The 12,914-nt window shown below is 37.1% G+C and overlaps 1 protein-coding gene across 2 annotated transcripts in view; it reads left to right on the top strand.

Moving 5' to 3' along the window:
• LOC134822969 (uncharacterized) overlaps positions 1-12,914 on the top strand; it is a 44,046-nt gene that overhangs the window by 27,958 nt on the left and 3,174 nt on the right. Inside the window, exons 2-7 of one of the 2 annotated variants that reach the window (XM_063834262.1) lie at positions 3,474-3,663; positions 5,572-5,651; positions 11,204-11,302; positions 11,432-11,537; positions 12,014-12,132; positions 12,553-12,781. In XM_063834262.1, the coding sequence (XP_063690332.1) occupies positions 3,474-3,663; positions 5,572-5,651; positions 11,204-11,302; positions 11,432-11,537; positions 12,014-12,132; positions 12,553-12,781 (823 nt within the window). Of the gene's footprint in view, positions 1-3,473; positions 3,664-5,115; positions 5,350-5,571; positions 5,652-11,203; positions 11,303-11,431; positions 11,538-12,013; positions 12,133-12,552; positions 12,782-12,914 lie in introns of those variants that run through there. The other variant, XM_063834270.1, reaches the window with a different exon arrangement.

Below are 12,914 nucleotides of genomic sequence, written 5' to 3'. Positions count from 1 at the left end.
TACGCCCGATGTTCCTCTCCATATGTCCCTGTCTCGCATCAGGGCATTCAAGTACTTTTTCGATTTTGTCCTAGCTAACTTCAGTAATCAACATAGACAAATAGCTTTGTGATTCCCATATTATAACTAAATCACCGACTCGCAGCTAAGCGTAGTATATATACTCTGTAGGGCTAGAAGACTTCAATTACTAACGCAGTAAAATAGATATTTTTCTGAGCAAGAAAATTGTATTAAAATCGTACCTTCAACTGCAATACAAGATTTCAGGAGCTTCCAAATTTGGGAATCCGGCATCCGCACTCTACAGATATAATCCTTAAATTAACGACAAGGAAACGCTAACATAATGAAACACCACTCCTCAGCCCCAGTAAATTTTTGAGAAAATTGAAGTATTTTGCACATTGTCCGGCACCCTGAGCACAGAAGTACCCTGTTCTTAGAAACATAATATTTAAGTCACTATTGTGACGGTACATTAGAACCAGACAGAAACAAAGTGTGAAGGGCCTGAACCCCTCGGTATGTGAACTTTTTTGGTAATATTCTCAGGGCTATTGGCAGGGGAGACTTAGCCTGCCCTGCTTCTTAACTACGTGGCTGTTTGGATAGAGTTAACGACGATTCTAATCATGCCTGGATTGACAATTGCCACATATGAAGGTATAATTGTCCAATTTTATTGTCTTCAATCAACAAATTTATTGAGTTTATTGCCCTATTTTGAATTCTGAACATTTTTGTTCAATCAAAATATTTGATGATGTCAGTCAGGCTTCCTCCCAGTCCTTCGGCATTTGAAAACCTCATCCCTCTCCCTATTCCTCCCTCCCCCTCCTCCGCCCATTTGCTGACGTCAAATGGGAACGATCCCCGATTAGCGTTGCAGATTTTGCATACCAATGATCACCTTAAACTAATTTGAACAAGACTTGTGGTAGAAATGATAGCAGAGGGATCTATAGATATTGAATTATAGCTTTCGAAAATTGGCTGAAATCGAGTTACGAGATCGTTGTTTTTCATATTATGTCATTTTATTTGTTGCGAAAATCATCGATAGCGAAGAAAGTGACGAAGTCCCTTCCTGGTTAAATCTGCATATAGCTAAAGACCCTTCCATGACAAATCAAGACCAATCAAAAAACTGCTTAATCAGATACGATAATTGCATCTTGTTAATCATGAAATCCTAATTTGTGAGCGTCAGATCATATAGACTTATAGTCATCTATATTATATAGAGTTACAAATTATACCGGTAGATTATTATTTCTGTGTTTCAACACAGCAAAATATGGCCGACCGAATTATCTGTTTATTGTTTACTATATTATGATAATCTTATTTAATTCCCATGAATTAAATTTAAGGAATTGCGCGAGAAGATGAACTAAGGTAAAGATGAGGAAATAAAACGATGTGTAATGTTTTAGGCTTAAGGTTAGTTAGGCAATAGGCATAAGGTTTATTAATATTAGGAGTTAATTCATTAAGTGACATTGAATCATGAGATTTGGAACCATGATAACATTGATCAATTGTTCAGACAATCTATACGAACAACAGCTCATGAGGGTAAAGTAAATATGTCTACGAACATACTGATAGTAAAAAACTTATACAGAGGATACCACAATGCTGGCAACATGCCGCCACCTCTAAGTCGCCCACAAAACGCCACTGATCTGCAAAATTTTGCCACTACTCGATAGATCTAAAGAAGTAAAGTGATTTGAACCTCATTCTGTTCGATAACCATAATATGCCAGAACCACGTGCCTAAGAATAACTTGTTCACTTGAATAACCGTGAAAATGTCTGGAATCTACGAAAAAATACTCATTGTACACAATAGCATAAAATGTAAAATGTAAAATGTTTTGAAATAACCATTTATAAACTGAAGCTATACTTTGAGCTCATTCCTCAACCAATAATTTCCCGCTTTAATCGGAAGCCCCGATCTGGTTGTTTGATATTTCGTCCTGAAATAGTATACGTAGAAAAAAGTAAGGGATTTAATTGTCCTTTTCTAGTTTTTGATAGTGTCAAACTCCAAAAAATTCATTGGGCATTGAAACTGCTATGTTATCGCCAATCGCAATGCAGGTTAAAAGATCATAGTACCCTACTACCAGTTAAAAGATCAATACAACGTTGGCAAAGAATACAAAACGTTTTACAGCAATTTCTATTCCCTCTTCTTGCTTTAGATCGATAAAATTGAAAAGTAAATGTGATGAAGATGTCACACGTAGTGTCAGTGACAATTGACATGCAGGAACATCTGTATCAGTTAATAGTCAAGAGATCAATAGTGATAAAGTTGATTAAAGTGCTGGAGTATTGTTATATCAGAATCTTATAATGTATACGAAGTTTTCGTTGAATGATGATCATTTTACAACAAGACATACAGCTAACAAGGAACGGTTTCTTTTTACCAGAAATTATTATGTCTAGATCGGTTGTTGGATTTTCGACTGTAACTGGATCCCTCGCCAGTCAATAAAGACAAAAGACTAAAAGACTAAGGGCTTACAGTTACCATGCCCCATTATTGAGGAAGCGACAATTTTTCACTTCGAACGTAATTTTACAAAGGAAGGGATCATGATTATAAAATTTAAAACTAATTAACAAACTATTCGGCCATAAAGTGGTGCGGTTTGTGCAACTTTAACTTAATAACGACTCCATTCCAACGGAGAATTCTAGTAAGCTGGTAAATCCTGTTTCTTGTTCAGTGAATTTATGACTTAAATAGCGCAGATTCTAGCAACGACCACCATATAAGCATAAGATCATTGGATGGTTTCCATGCTAATGCTGATATCATAAAGTTGTAGAATTACGATTAGTCTTCCCGATTCACCGTTTTTAAAATCTTCTGATTTGTCAACTCGGATGCTGAACTGCCGCCTTAAATAAGCAAGTCAGTGTTTATAAGTTGTGAAGCTCAAGGGTCGACCGAGTCCTCGGCCTCGGTTTTACCGAGGAATAGCGATTTTTCCTCGGCCTCGGTCAGGAGGAGAATTCCTCGGTGTGCCTCGGCCACGGTTTTATCAAAGCAAAATTTCCTCGGCCTCGGTCGCAAATCCTGCCCTCGGTCGACCCTTGGTGAAGCTCAGCTTTTATGGTTCTTTTCGGTTGGTTGGTTGGTTTCCAACGGTTGGAACTACGTAGTACGAATGTACAATGTACTTACTAACATAACATTTACTAGGGGTTCTATGAACAATGAACATACAGCAAATTATTTGATGCTGTGTTTTGGCAACTTCCTAATAAACATTTATATTTGGGAGAGGGAGGGGAGATTGGAGGGAAGGAGGGAGGAAGAGAGGTGACCCAAATGTTGGCTGTAAAAACTCTCCAAATGAATAAGTAAAAAACTTCTTATTCATTTTATCATTTAGGTAGCTGTTTTCATACGCTATTACGACTGAACATCTATTTTCTTGCAGGTAACAAACGAAAGATGGGGGCGATATAGATCGATTGACGAAAATGTGGAGTTGCCGGCTCCTCTGCTCCTCAGTGCTAGACCAAGGGGTTCCTTGGACCCTAGTCCTCCTGGAGCTAACCCCCTTAGTATCGACCCTCTACCTCCTATCACCAGAGCGAGCTGCACTTCCATAGAAGAGGGACCCTCTCGTGAGTAGAAAAAACGGGTTCATTAATTTTTAGTTTAATAGCTTATATAGGGTTAATTAAAATCGTCCATTTCACATCAAGATAACGCGATTAACCATTGTACTGTGTATCATTCAGGTCCTAAAAATTTCACGATTAACATAGCATTAGCACAGGTTGAACTATCGTGGTAAAATACAGGGGGCCAAAATTCAGTTTACACACGTTTGTCTTTATAGCTCGGTCACTGAATGCTTGATTGAGATAATTCTGGTATGACTTATTATCTCCACTCATTCGTGGAATATATCAAATCAAAGAATATTAAAGTTCATTTCTTTCGAATGAAGGTTCGTTTTCGCATTTATTTGATACTTTGAATAATCGGATCGAGCCAAATTGTATTGAATTGTGTTTGGCCATACAAATTACCTTGGCTCTGAAAAAATGAGAGTTTTAGCTTCTCGGATGACCGAGATATGAAGCATAACGAGTTTATTAATTACGTGTGATCAAGTGATCTGCTTACCTGATCACGTGACCCCGCTAAATTGTGAAGACAGCTCAATTAAGGTGTCGCGTCACAGTTAGGTTTACACTTTTATCGTACACATCACATTTTCTAATTAATTAGTAAATTAAGATATTATCTCAATTTACATCCTGATCTAGACTGTTTTAATTTGCACGCACCTGGATAAAGAGACTGCAATATTTCTTGTTTTAGGTGAACTTTCAGGACTGCTGTCTGTGCGGATGAATATTCGTCTCTAACATTCTAGATTAAAATATAATAATATTATTTCTAACTGATCGGTTGCGATCAATTTTTGATCGTTTTGTTCGTGCCTGGCAGAATATTCGGAACTTTCTGAAAATCGCAAAATTTCACGAAATGATCTTTTCCGGCTGCGCTACATCTAGTTCTACTAATGACTATATCGACTTGATTTTCAACACTACTTCCGTTATTTAAATTTAATGAAATCCTTCCACAATCAAATAATGAGGGCCGTTTATCAATTTACAACTGAAAAGTCTTTCCCTTCTCCGATATTGTATGGGTCCTTTTCACAACATTGCACAATCGTGCCTTTCAAGTGAGAAAGTGGACTGCATTTTACAATTGTCTTTCAGTGCCAAGTTTGTATGTGGTTATCTGATTATCATGTGTACAAAATGAGCTGATTTTGTTCGATCTTCACACGTACCCCAGTACTACAAGAAAGAGCTGAAGTTTATCGGAAGATCAAATACATTATTCAGAAACAGTCTATGTCTACCAGGAAGCAGAATAGCTTTAAGTTTAACATGGCAGAGAGGCGAGAATCCGGATGCATCATTGTGTTATTCAACCGGAAGTTCCGGGTCAGGAATGTAAATTTAGACAAAATTATATCAAAGTACTTAGACTTATTTCACGCCAGGCACTTCCTCATCCTGAGACGTCATTTTTGTTGTTTTCGGGTAATCACTTCCCGGAAAAGGATCCTGGAAAATTTACGATGACAGAATGCTCAGGGTATCATGAACTAGTGGGATCATTGATCTGATTTCGTTGCGACGAGGAAACAAATTCGATTCCAACGCTGATACCACGCGTATATAAGCAGCGCGTTGGATCACTCACCATCACTTATTATCAACGCAGTTTGAATAATTTCTTAGTTTGAATATTCCATCTTTACTCAGTTGTGAAAGCCAGAGGTAATTATTTTTAAGCTTGTTTTTAACACGTTCTAGCCGTGAGATTCTACTTTTTGCATTCACTAATTACAAGCCAACCGTACCGTAACGGTCTTCATACCACTTAATAGCATTTTAAACCCTGATTTCTATCTAGCTATTATTTCTAGCTTCATATCATTTAATAGTAATATGAATATCGGTTTAAAACGTCACTAGATTATTGACCATTTTATATTTCAGAAGAACCGGATCGAAACATGTCTTACGAAAGTAGCTTTAACGTAGCAGCCCTACCCGGACAGAGAGAATGCTCCAAACTGGTAAGCATTGTTTTATCTTTTTTGTGCTAGGACAGGATATCGTTAAATTTAAGAAATAGAATAGAAGATGATACACAATATCATTATCAAGTAGCTACAATTTTATTGTGGCCTTTTTATCTGAACCAAACCGACATTTTACAAATTTTCTCAGCACCAAGTTAGCAGCCATCATTTAGTTTCATATTACGAAATTTAGATCTCAACTTCCTTACTCTTGGTACCAAAAATTTGGATTCAATTTAACTTGTTAGCGAAGATAATCTGTCAAGCATCGGTAATAAAGAATAGCTAAGCAGTTTATTAGGATGTGAATAATTGTGGTGAACAAAATATTTCGTCCTTCAAATTTGTATCCAGTAAGGTAGATACATTTTATTAAGATGTGAATATATGAACAGTCCTTCTAGAATATTTAGCAGTTGCTTTCGTTTACGTGACAGCATTCCTTTTATTATTACTGTAGCACCAGGTACCAGTTCACCACTGACCGCTTCAGTTTACCGATCCCTGTTTACAGAGCTGTGCCGTCTTGTACCATTCTGCCATTATTTATTTTCTAGATCTTATTTGAAAGCTATACTGAAAATAGTTGCCACGAATGCATCCTGTCAAAGGCCTCCGCAAAGTTATTTTAAAACCACTTGCGGCGACGTTAGGCTCCCGTAACTCCACATAAAATAGCTTGAGAGAATAGACCTGGCCATTAATTGAATAAGAGCATGATCGGGTGCCTAGTTTTATTAAGTAGTAGTATCACATTATTAACCGCAATCCGGTCCTGCGGTTTTCTTGCACAAACTTCTGCGAATTTTGCAACGTTGATAATTAATTTAGAATGACTAATAGATATTAATACAAGGCTATAGTAGTCCCGCACAAATTGAAATTTGTAATATTTTAAACTGAAATAACTCTGAAATTCGACGCGACATAAAGGCTTGATAGCTTTGAAACAAAAACATTGTCTCTTTGTTCACCGATAAATTCCTTGAAAACAGGCAGTGTTTGATATAACTGGGGCGTTAACAGGACAATATTTACTAAAATATCGAGGTAGACAACGAACCACCTCCAGACTGACAAATAAATTCTGAGAAAGACGTGTAAACCATTTAACCATAACTTAGAAAGTTGAGGAAGTGCCCTTTTTGTCCACCCTGTACCCATTCTTTCAGCTGCTCAGTTGTTCAAAGTACCCCTTGTATCCACCGCTTTAAACTTTCCGGTTTCAATTGTCAGCTCTGGAGCTACAGTTCACCGTCACGCTGTATTTCCTGAACTTCTTCTCCTCCATTTTTATAGATTAACACAAAAATTAAATTTTCTGAACAGCTAGGAAGTTTAAGGTATCGTTCCATGTTAGGTGTACCTACAATAAGACAATTATTTAAGCCTTAAAGTTAATCAGAGTGGTAAGAGCCATTGGTCTCAATTCATGAAGTCACGACCTCTTATTCCTCGACAAATTTATGTCGAGTCATCTGTTGCCCACTACACGTCAAATTATCGCCATTCTAACACTGCCTTTAGATCTTTATTTAATTTCCGGCCATTTGGTAGAACTTTCCGGTTTGTAACTTTCTCAACCCGGACAATGACCTCCAGAGGAATCAATATCATATGATTATAAAACTATACGTCCGTTTTACAGAAAGTTTCATTCATTAACTCATCAAATATCCTTCATAATGTTCTTTTGACGAAAACTCGGCAAGTTATGACCTCACTCTAGAATAGATAACTCTCCATTTCTCCATTCAAATTTGTCAAAGGAATGAGCTGATTCATTCTTCACGATATCTTAATTATATTTCCACCCGCAGTGAAATATCCTGCTAATGATCTGAAATAGCATTTGTCTCAGCTTCCTGGTAATGGGAAAATTAGATCAGAAAATTGCTAAAATTTTTCATCCAGCTCTGAACCTGTACTAATCGGACTTGAACAAATTTTAACATTTTAGCACAATCCCTGGCCTGCGAAATTTGTTACGGAAGATTCTTAAATTTCTGCATAATCGGAAAATATCTTCTGCATACAGTCTTGTAAATAAATTTGTTCTGCAAGCTGCAATTTCTGCAAATTTAAATAAACTTTAACCGAGTTAAAGCAGAGTTTTAACGTCACAAGAGTTTTAACGTCACCAGAGTTTTAACCATGCCCCCAATGCTAGAACAAATTGATCGAATGAAATTCGTTTCAACCATATTTGAACTCACACTATTATTTCAAAATTAACTTCGAATTTCTACTGCTGTTAAAATTCAAGCCCATCAATGTTTTTTAACGACGAGTCTACAGAAGCTTTCATCTTACTATACAAATTTGGCTGCGGTGGTAGAAATCTTAAACTTATAACGCACGCAAGGGATAAAATGATTTTGGAATTCTGCTCGTACCTGGATAATTTCTGGAATCCCCGCAGCTTGGAGAGGAGCTGATTTATCAGCGCTGTTGTGAGGTGCGGGAGAAAGCTCTTCTCAGAAAGGCATGTTCAGAGCTACCCACTTTTTACCCAATATTTTTTCTCTTAAATTGAGTCCAAACAGAAATTTAAAATTGGCCTGAACATTCCATTTATTTTTAAATAAGTCCAGTAAGACCGCTTAGTTAAAGGCGGAAAGGCATGTTTAAAACTCACATACTGTGACGTAAGCATGACTAACTGCTTCTCACGTTATATTTCCATTGTATAATGGAACAAAGGTTAGATCATTTTACAAAACACAAAACAGTAGAGGAAGCTATTTTTATCACGTGAGATGAAAGAATGGCCAAGAACAATAAACTTATAATTAAAGTTCGCCCATCTGCCTTAATATATTTTTTTTTCATTGGTCGAGTGTCTAGTGGCCGATTGTCTGGCGGCCTACGTAAAATTGGATGTCTGTTGTTAGATACCAGATTTTGAACTTAAGATCCAATATTACTTTTGTATAAATCTTAACACATTCGTGGGTAGTTTCTCCAACCTGTTCCACTGGCCAAAACGAAGTTTTGTCCTTGATTTCCATTTCTCATCGTGTTAGATCAATAAAATGATCCCTCGTAAAATCTAGTGTTGGGATAAATGGCCAGTTCCGTGTTTCCAAAGTGAGAAATTTTAAAACTAAAGAGCGACAGCACGTACAAGAAAATTCTGGAGACTTCCTCATAATATCACCGTAACTAGAATAGCGGGTTTTACATTTTGTTTTAAAAAAGCTGTTTGAATAAGAAAAACTCATGTAGCCATGAAGTCGCAATCACCATCCTGCCAAACTTAGTCGTGAGAATCCAAATTCAAAACTGCAATCTTCGTAACAGTAACACGTTTACGGTCCCAGGCATACTGTTCCAGGCAAGTTCAGGGAAGTTTATTGCCTTTACACCCCGTCAAAGGGGGTTTTGTTTTTGTTAAACGTGAGTGACAAATGAATCCGGTAGTACGTGGTAACTTGATTTTTTACAGCCTTCTCTCGGGACCCCGTACAACTTTAGGACGGCCCAAAATCTTAACAGCTTTCCAAGGGTGAATACTATTAATTAATCTGTCCAAGTGTGTAATAATGTTTTTGGGCCTGCCACGTTTATTTCTAAAGAACACTGGTGATCTCGGTTAATTCATCATGTCTCCTTTTAACGAGAATTTATCACGCGCTTATCTTTTATTACTTTATACGTAGCGTTACATCTCGTTGTAAGTAAATCGAAAAATCCCACTGGTGATCTTAGAAATATCGATCTCGAACCGTTTCGTAATAGTATATGACAAGGTACAAACTAAAAGCCCAAGGTTGCTCGACGAATTGGAAACCTCGTCCTCTTCCGCAACTCTCCAATTTACCTTGCGCTCAATTGGTATAACTATAAATAGAAAACTTTCCGGGAACAAATGGCTCAGAAATTAAATTCTATTTGCTAGGTTTAAATTTCCGGCAGTAAGTTGGCCCCGTCTTAATATTTGCCGGGACCGACGTTTTGTATGTCACTACAAGTGTATATGCTTTAAAGATTTAGTCATCACGTTCACAAGTATTCCCAATCGGGGTAAACACTCTGTATAGTATTGTGATGGTATTTAGTAACAAATACCAATCAAGTTCAGCTGTCATCCTTACATGCCGCACGGTGTAACATTTAAAGTGTGTTAGCATTGTACAAAGACACACGTGACACGTGCGTGTTAATGAAATTTTTCCAAACACAGCTGATCTAAATTTATGGCAATTGTCAGTTTAATAATTGAAAGTCGCTCAATTTACACAAAAATTGACATCAAAAATTAACATCGGCATTTTGCGGTAGTTTCTCTTATCAATTCGTTGATAAGATTGTTTTGTTTTAGTACTTTCCACAGAATCATGCTTTTAAAATTTTAAGTAGCAGTAAGATAATATTTATGCGATAATGCAACTACAGTGCAAACCCCAGTACGGTCCTCTTACGGTAAGCATCAAGATTACAGATTACAGAATATCCTAGGGACTGGTGTATCCAGATTGTCTCTGATAATCATTATGAAATGAGGGTGAAGCCATGATTGGCTCCCTGAGATGACATGCGCTTCCGTTTCACATTACTTTTAATTATTGGATCCCAGTCGTGGCCCTGAAAAATAATGAAATTGTTCTTATCTTAAACCCGACGTCTTGGAAAAATTCTCCTAGCAGCAATGGCCACACCGGTGAAATTATGGTAAAGTTGCATAAAACTGGTGGAAAAGGCTGAACAATTAGAGCAAGGGCTTATCTTTCCCTGGAATTGTTTGTCAAGTACACAATGTGAGTGCAGGGTGCAATTTAATTTCCATTTTATCATCAGAAATTTCAATTAGGTTCAAATCTTTGCGGATACGTGGTGGGCAGGTTCGTGCGTCACCATCATGCTCCCAAACTTTATATGCCATGAATATTAAGCAGCTCTCTTTTGCAGCATATTTCGGTAGGGTAGGCTACAATTAGTTCAGTAACCACAAATATGAGAATTTTCTGTTTGATCAAGATACAAGAGCTTTATTTCTGAATGGTGCTAAACCGAAACTCTCCTTGTGTCTGGGTGGCCATGTCTGGCATGTGGAAAGTTTGCGCTAAAACTTTTACTATTGGCTAGTTACTGCTTTCATTAAATACTGTGGAAGTTGTGTTAGGTGATCATAGTGAGTGGCCCAGCACTAAAAATAGGTTATTGATCGCGTTTGCCACAACGCAAATGTCACCAGTTACAGTGACCAGTTTTTCGAAATTATCTTTTTACTTGACATTTTAGAATCATCTTTTAATTTTTTTTATTTGAGTCAACTTACGAGATATTTTTGCATATCAACCTTCATAAATTATCATTTTCATTTAAAATGAGAATTGTTATCAAGCCTAATTTTGTTTTTGTGCCTGCCCGAGTATTTGCAAAATATTCGGGCAGGCAAACTTAAAGTCGGTACTTGTCGGAAAAATTCCAAACATGATCTCCCTTTATCACCATTTTATTCACGATATATTTATTCGACTTTCAATAATTTTATTGTTTTCATCTTATCTCTAGCAATTACTGATCAGTTCCTCTTCCAACAGGCAATGATTGGGATGAGAGCACGGAAGTACTTTGCAAATGCTTGCACGAAGGAAAAGTCACAAAACATCTTCTTCGAGTACTTTCTACCAGCTTCACAGGTCAGTTTTCCTTTTTCTAATTTCTCGAATTCTTCAGTGATATGTGTTTGTCAAAATGGAAACTTTTCTTTGTGGTTTTAAGTCTTAGTTTATGATTTCTTCATTTTTTGACAACTTTTTATCTTCCAGGTGATAGCAATTGGACACCCCTTCTTACACTATCAACCAGGAGCATACTTATCCCAATTTAGTATCATCGGTTACATCCTCATTGGAATCATCTTCTTAGTTCTAGGTATGTTTCCTACGTCATTTATAGGTATATTTATTTGTATAGTTCAGTACATAGGTCATTCATAAATTAAGTTTAAGACCGCCAACTTCCCCCTGATGATTTTACCATCAAGTCTGATTTTTTTACTTAACATTATTCAATGCGTATTATTTAATAATCAAGAAGGACTCGTCCTTTGTCTGGTAAAATTTAGCATCATATTATATAAGATCATCAGTAATAAAAACAAAAAGAACTGAAAAAACTCTATTCTTTCCCGTACTTTCCATATGGAATAGCCGCGTTATCATTTTTCTCATAAGATCATCTGACGATAGCTTCTTTTTACCCCCGGTGATCTTATAGCGAGATAATAACTTTTAAGACTGGCCACACAATCAAGCAGCGAATTTCCGAATATCTTTAATTAAGTTGGTCCAGGACTAACTTATTACTTATTCTTTGGAAACCTAACTAACTCTTTTATAACCCCGCAGGTCTAAAATTGAAGTCGGATGAGATTAAGGACGCAATGAGAAGTGCGCATGTGTTTGTCGTGGCTATCATCTCCAGTCTTTTCATTACGGGATCCATAGTGGCGGCCATCACTAAGGAGGTTAGTTGAGTTTGAACTTCTGCCAGACCGAGGCGGATGTTGGTTACTGGCCAATTTTTTTGTTACTTCTTTCGACAAATACAAAACTCGTGGACTGATACCAAACATATTCCATACCGCACATATGGTTCTCTGAGATTTCTCAGCATAAATTCTCGGAAAATTACTATCAGAATTACTCTCGGAAAACTATGCTCGATTTTTGTCTTTTGATGTCTTAGCAATTAGACTTACAGCGGTCAAAAGCCCTTAATGTCAAAGCAAAAGAGCGTTATATTTATTTAAAACTTTCTTTTCGTCTACCGCGTGCCCTTTTTCTCACAACAATGCTGAAAATCCGGTTAAATTTAACTATCAGTTATTAAATAAGCAAATTAAATAACGTGTTAAATGATGACCTAACGTTTATTTCTCTTTCAGCTACCATACGATCCAATGGGAGCAGAAGAGAAGATTTCGATGTTCGGACCCTACGAGTTCAGAATAGGACTCCTTCTCTACTACTCAGTTCCGTGCACGATCACTGCTGGCATCGTCCTTGTCGCTCAAGCTGAAGGAAACCTTCCCATGGCCGGAGCTATCGCCACCGTCGCTAATGTTATCGGCTGTTACACTACCCCCATCCTTCTCAAACTCTTCCTTGCTAATTGTGAGTTCGCTATTTACTTTTCCACACATAGATTTTCTTTTTTATAATACACATAACTACCTAATTTATTCCCATCTTAAAGCCCTCTGACGGTTTGGACGGTTTGCTCTCATGATATATCGAAAATTAGGGA

Source organism: Bolinopsis microptera, chromosome 1 (genome assembly GCF_026151205.1).
Source record: "Bolinopsis microptera isolate Bmic1 chromosome 1, MBARI_Bmic_1.0, whole genome shotgun sequence".
In the NCBI taxonomy this organism is placed as follows: Eukaryota; Metazoa; Ctenophora; class Tentaculata; order Lobata; family Bolinopsidae; genus Bolinopsis; species Bolinopsis microptera.
The sequence above is the reverse complement of the archived record's forward strand: the minus strand, read 5'-3'. Positions and strand labels throughout refer to the sequence as shown.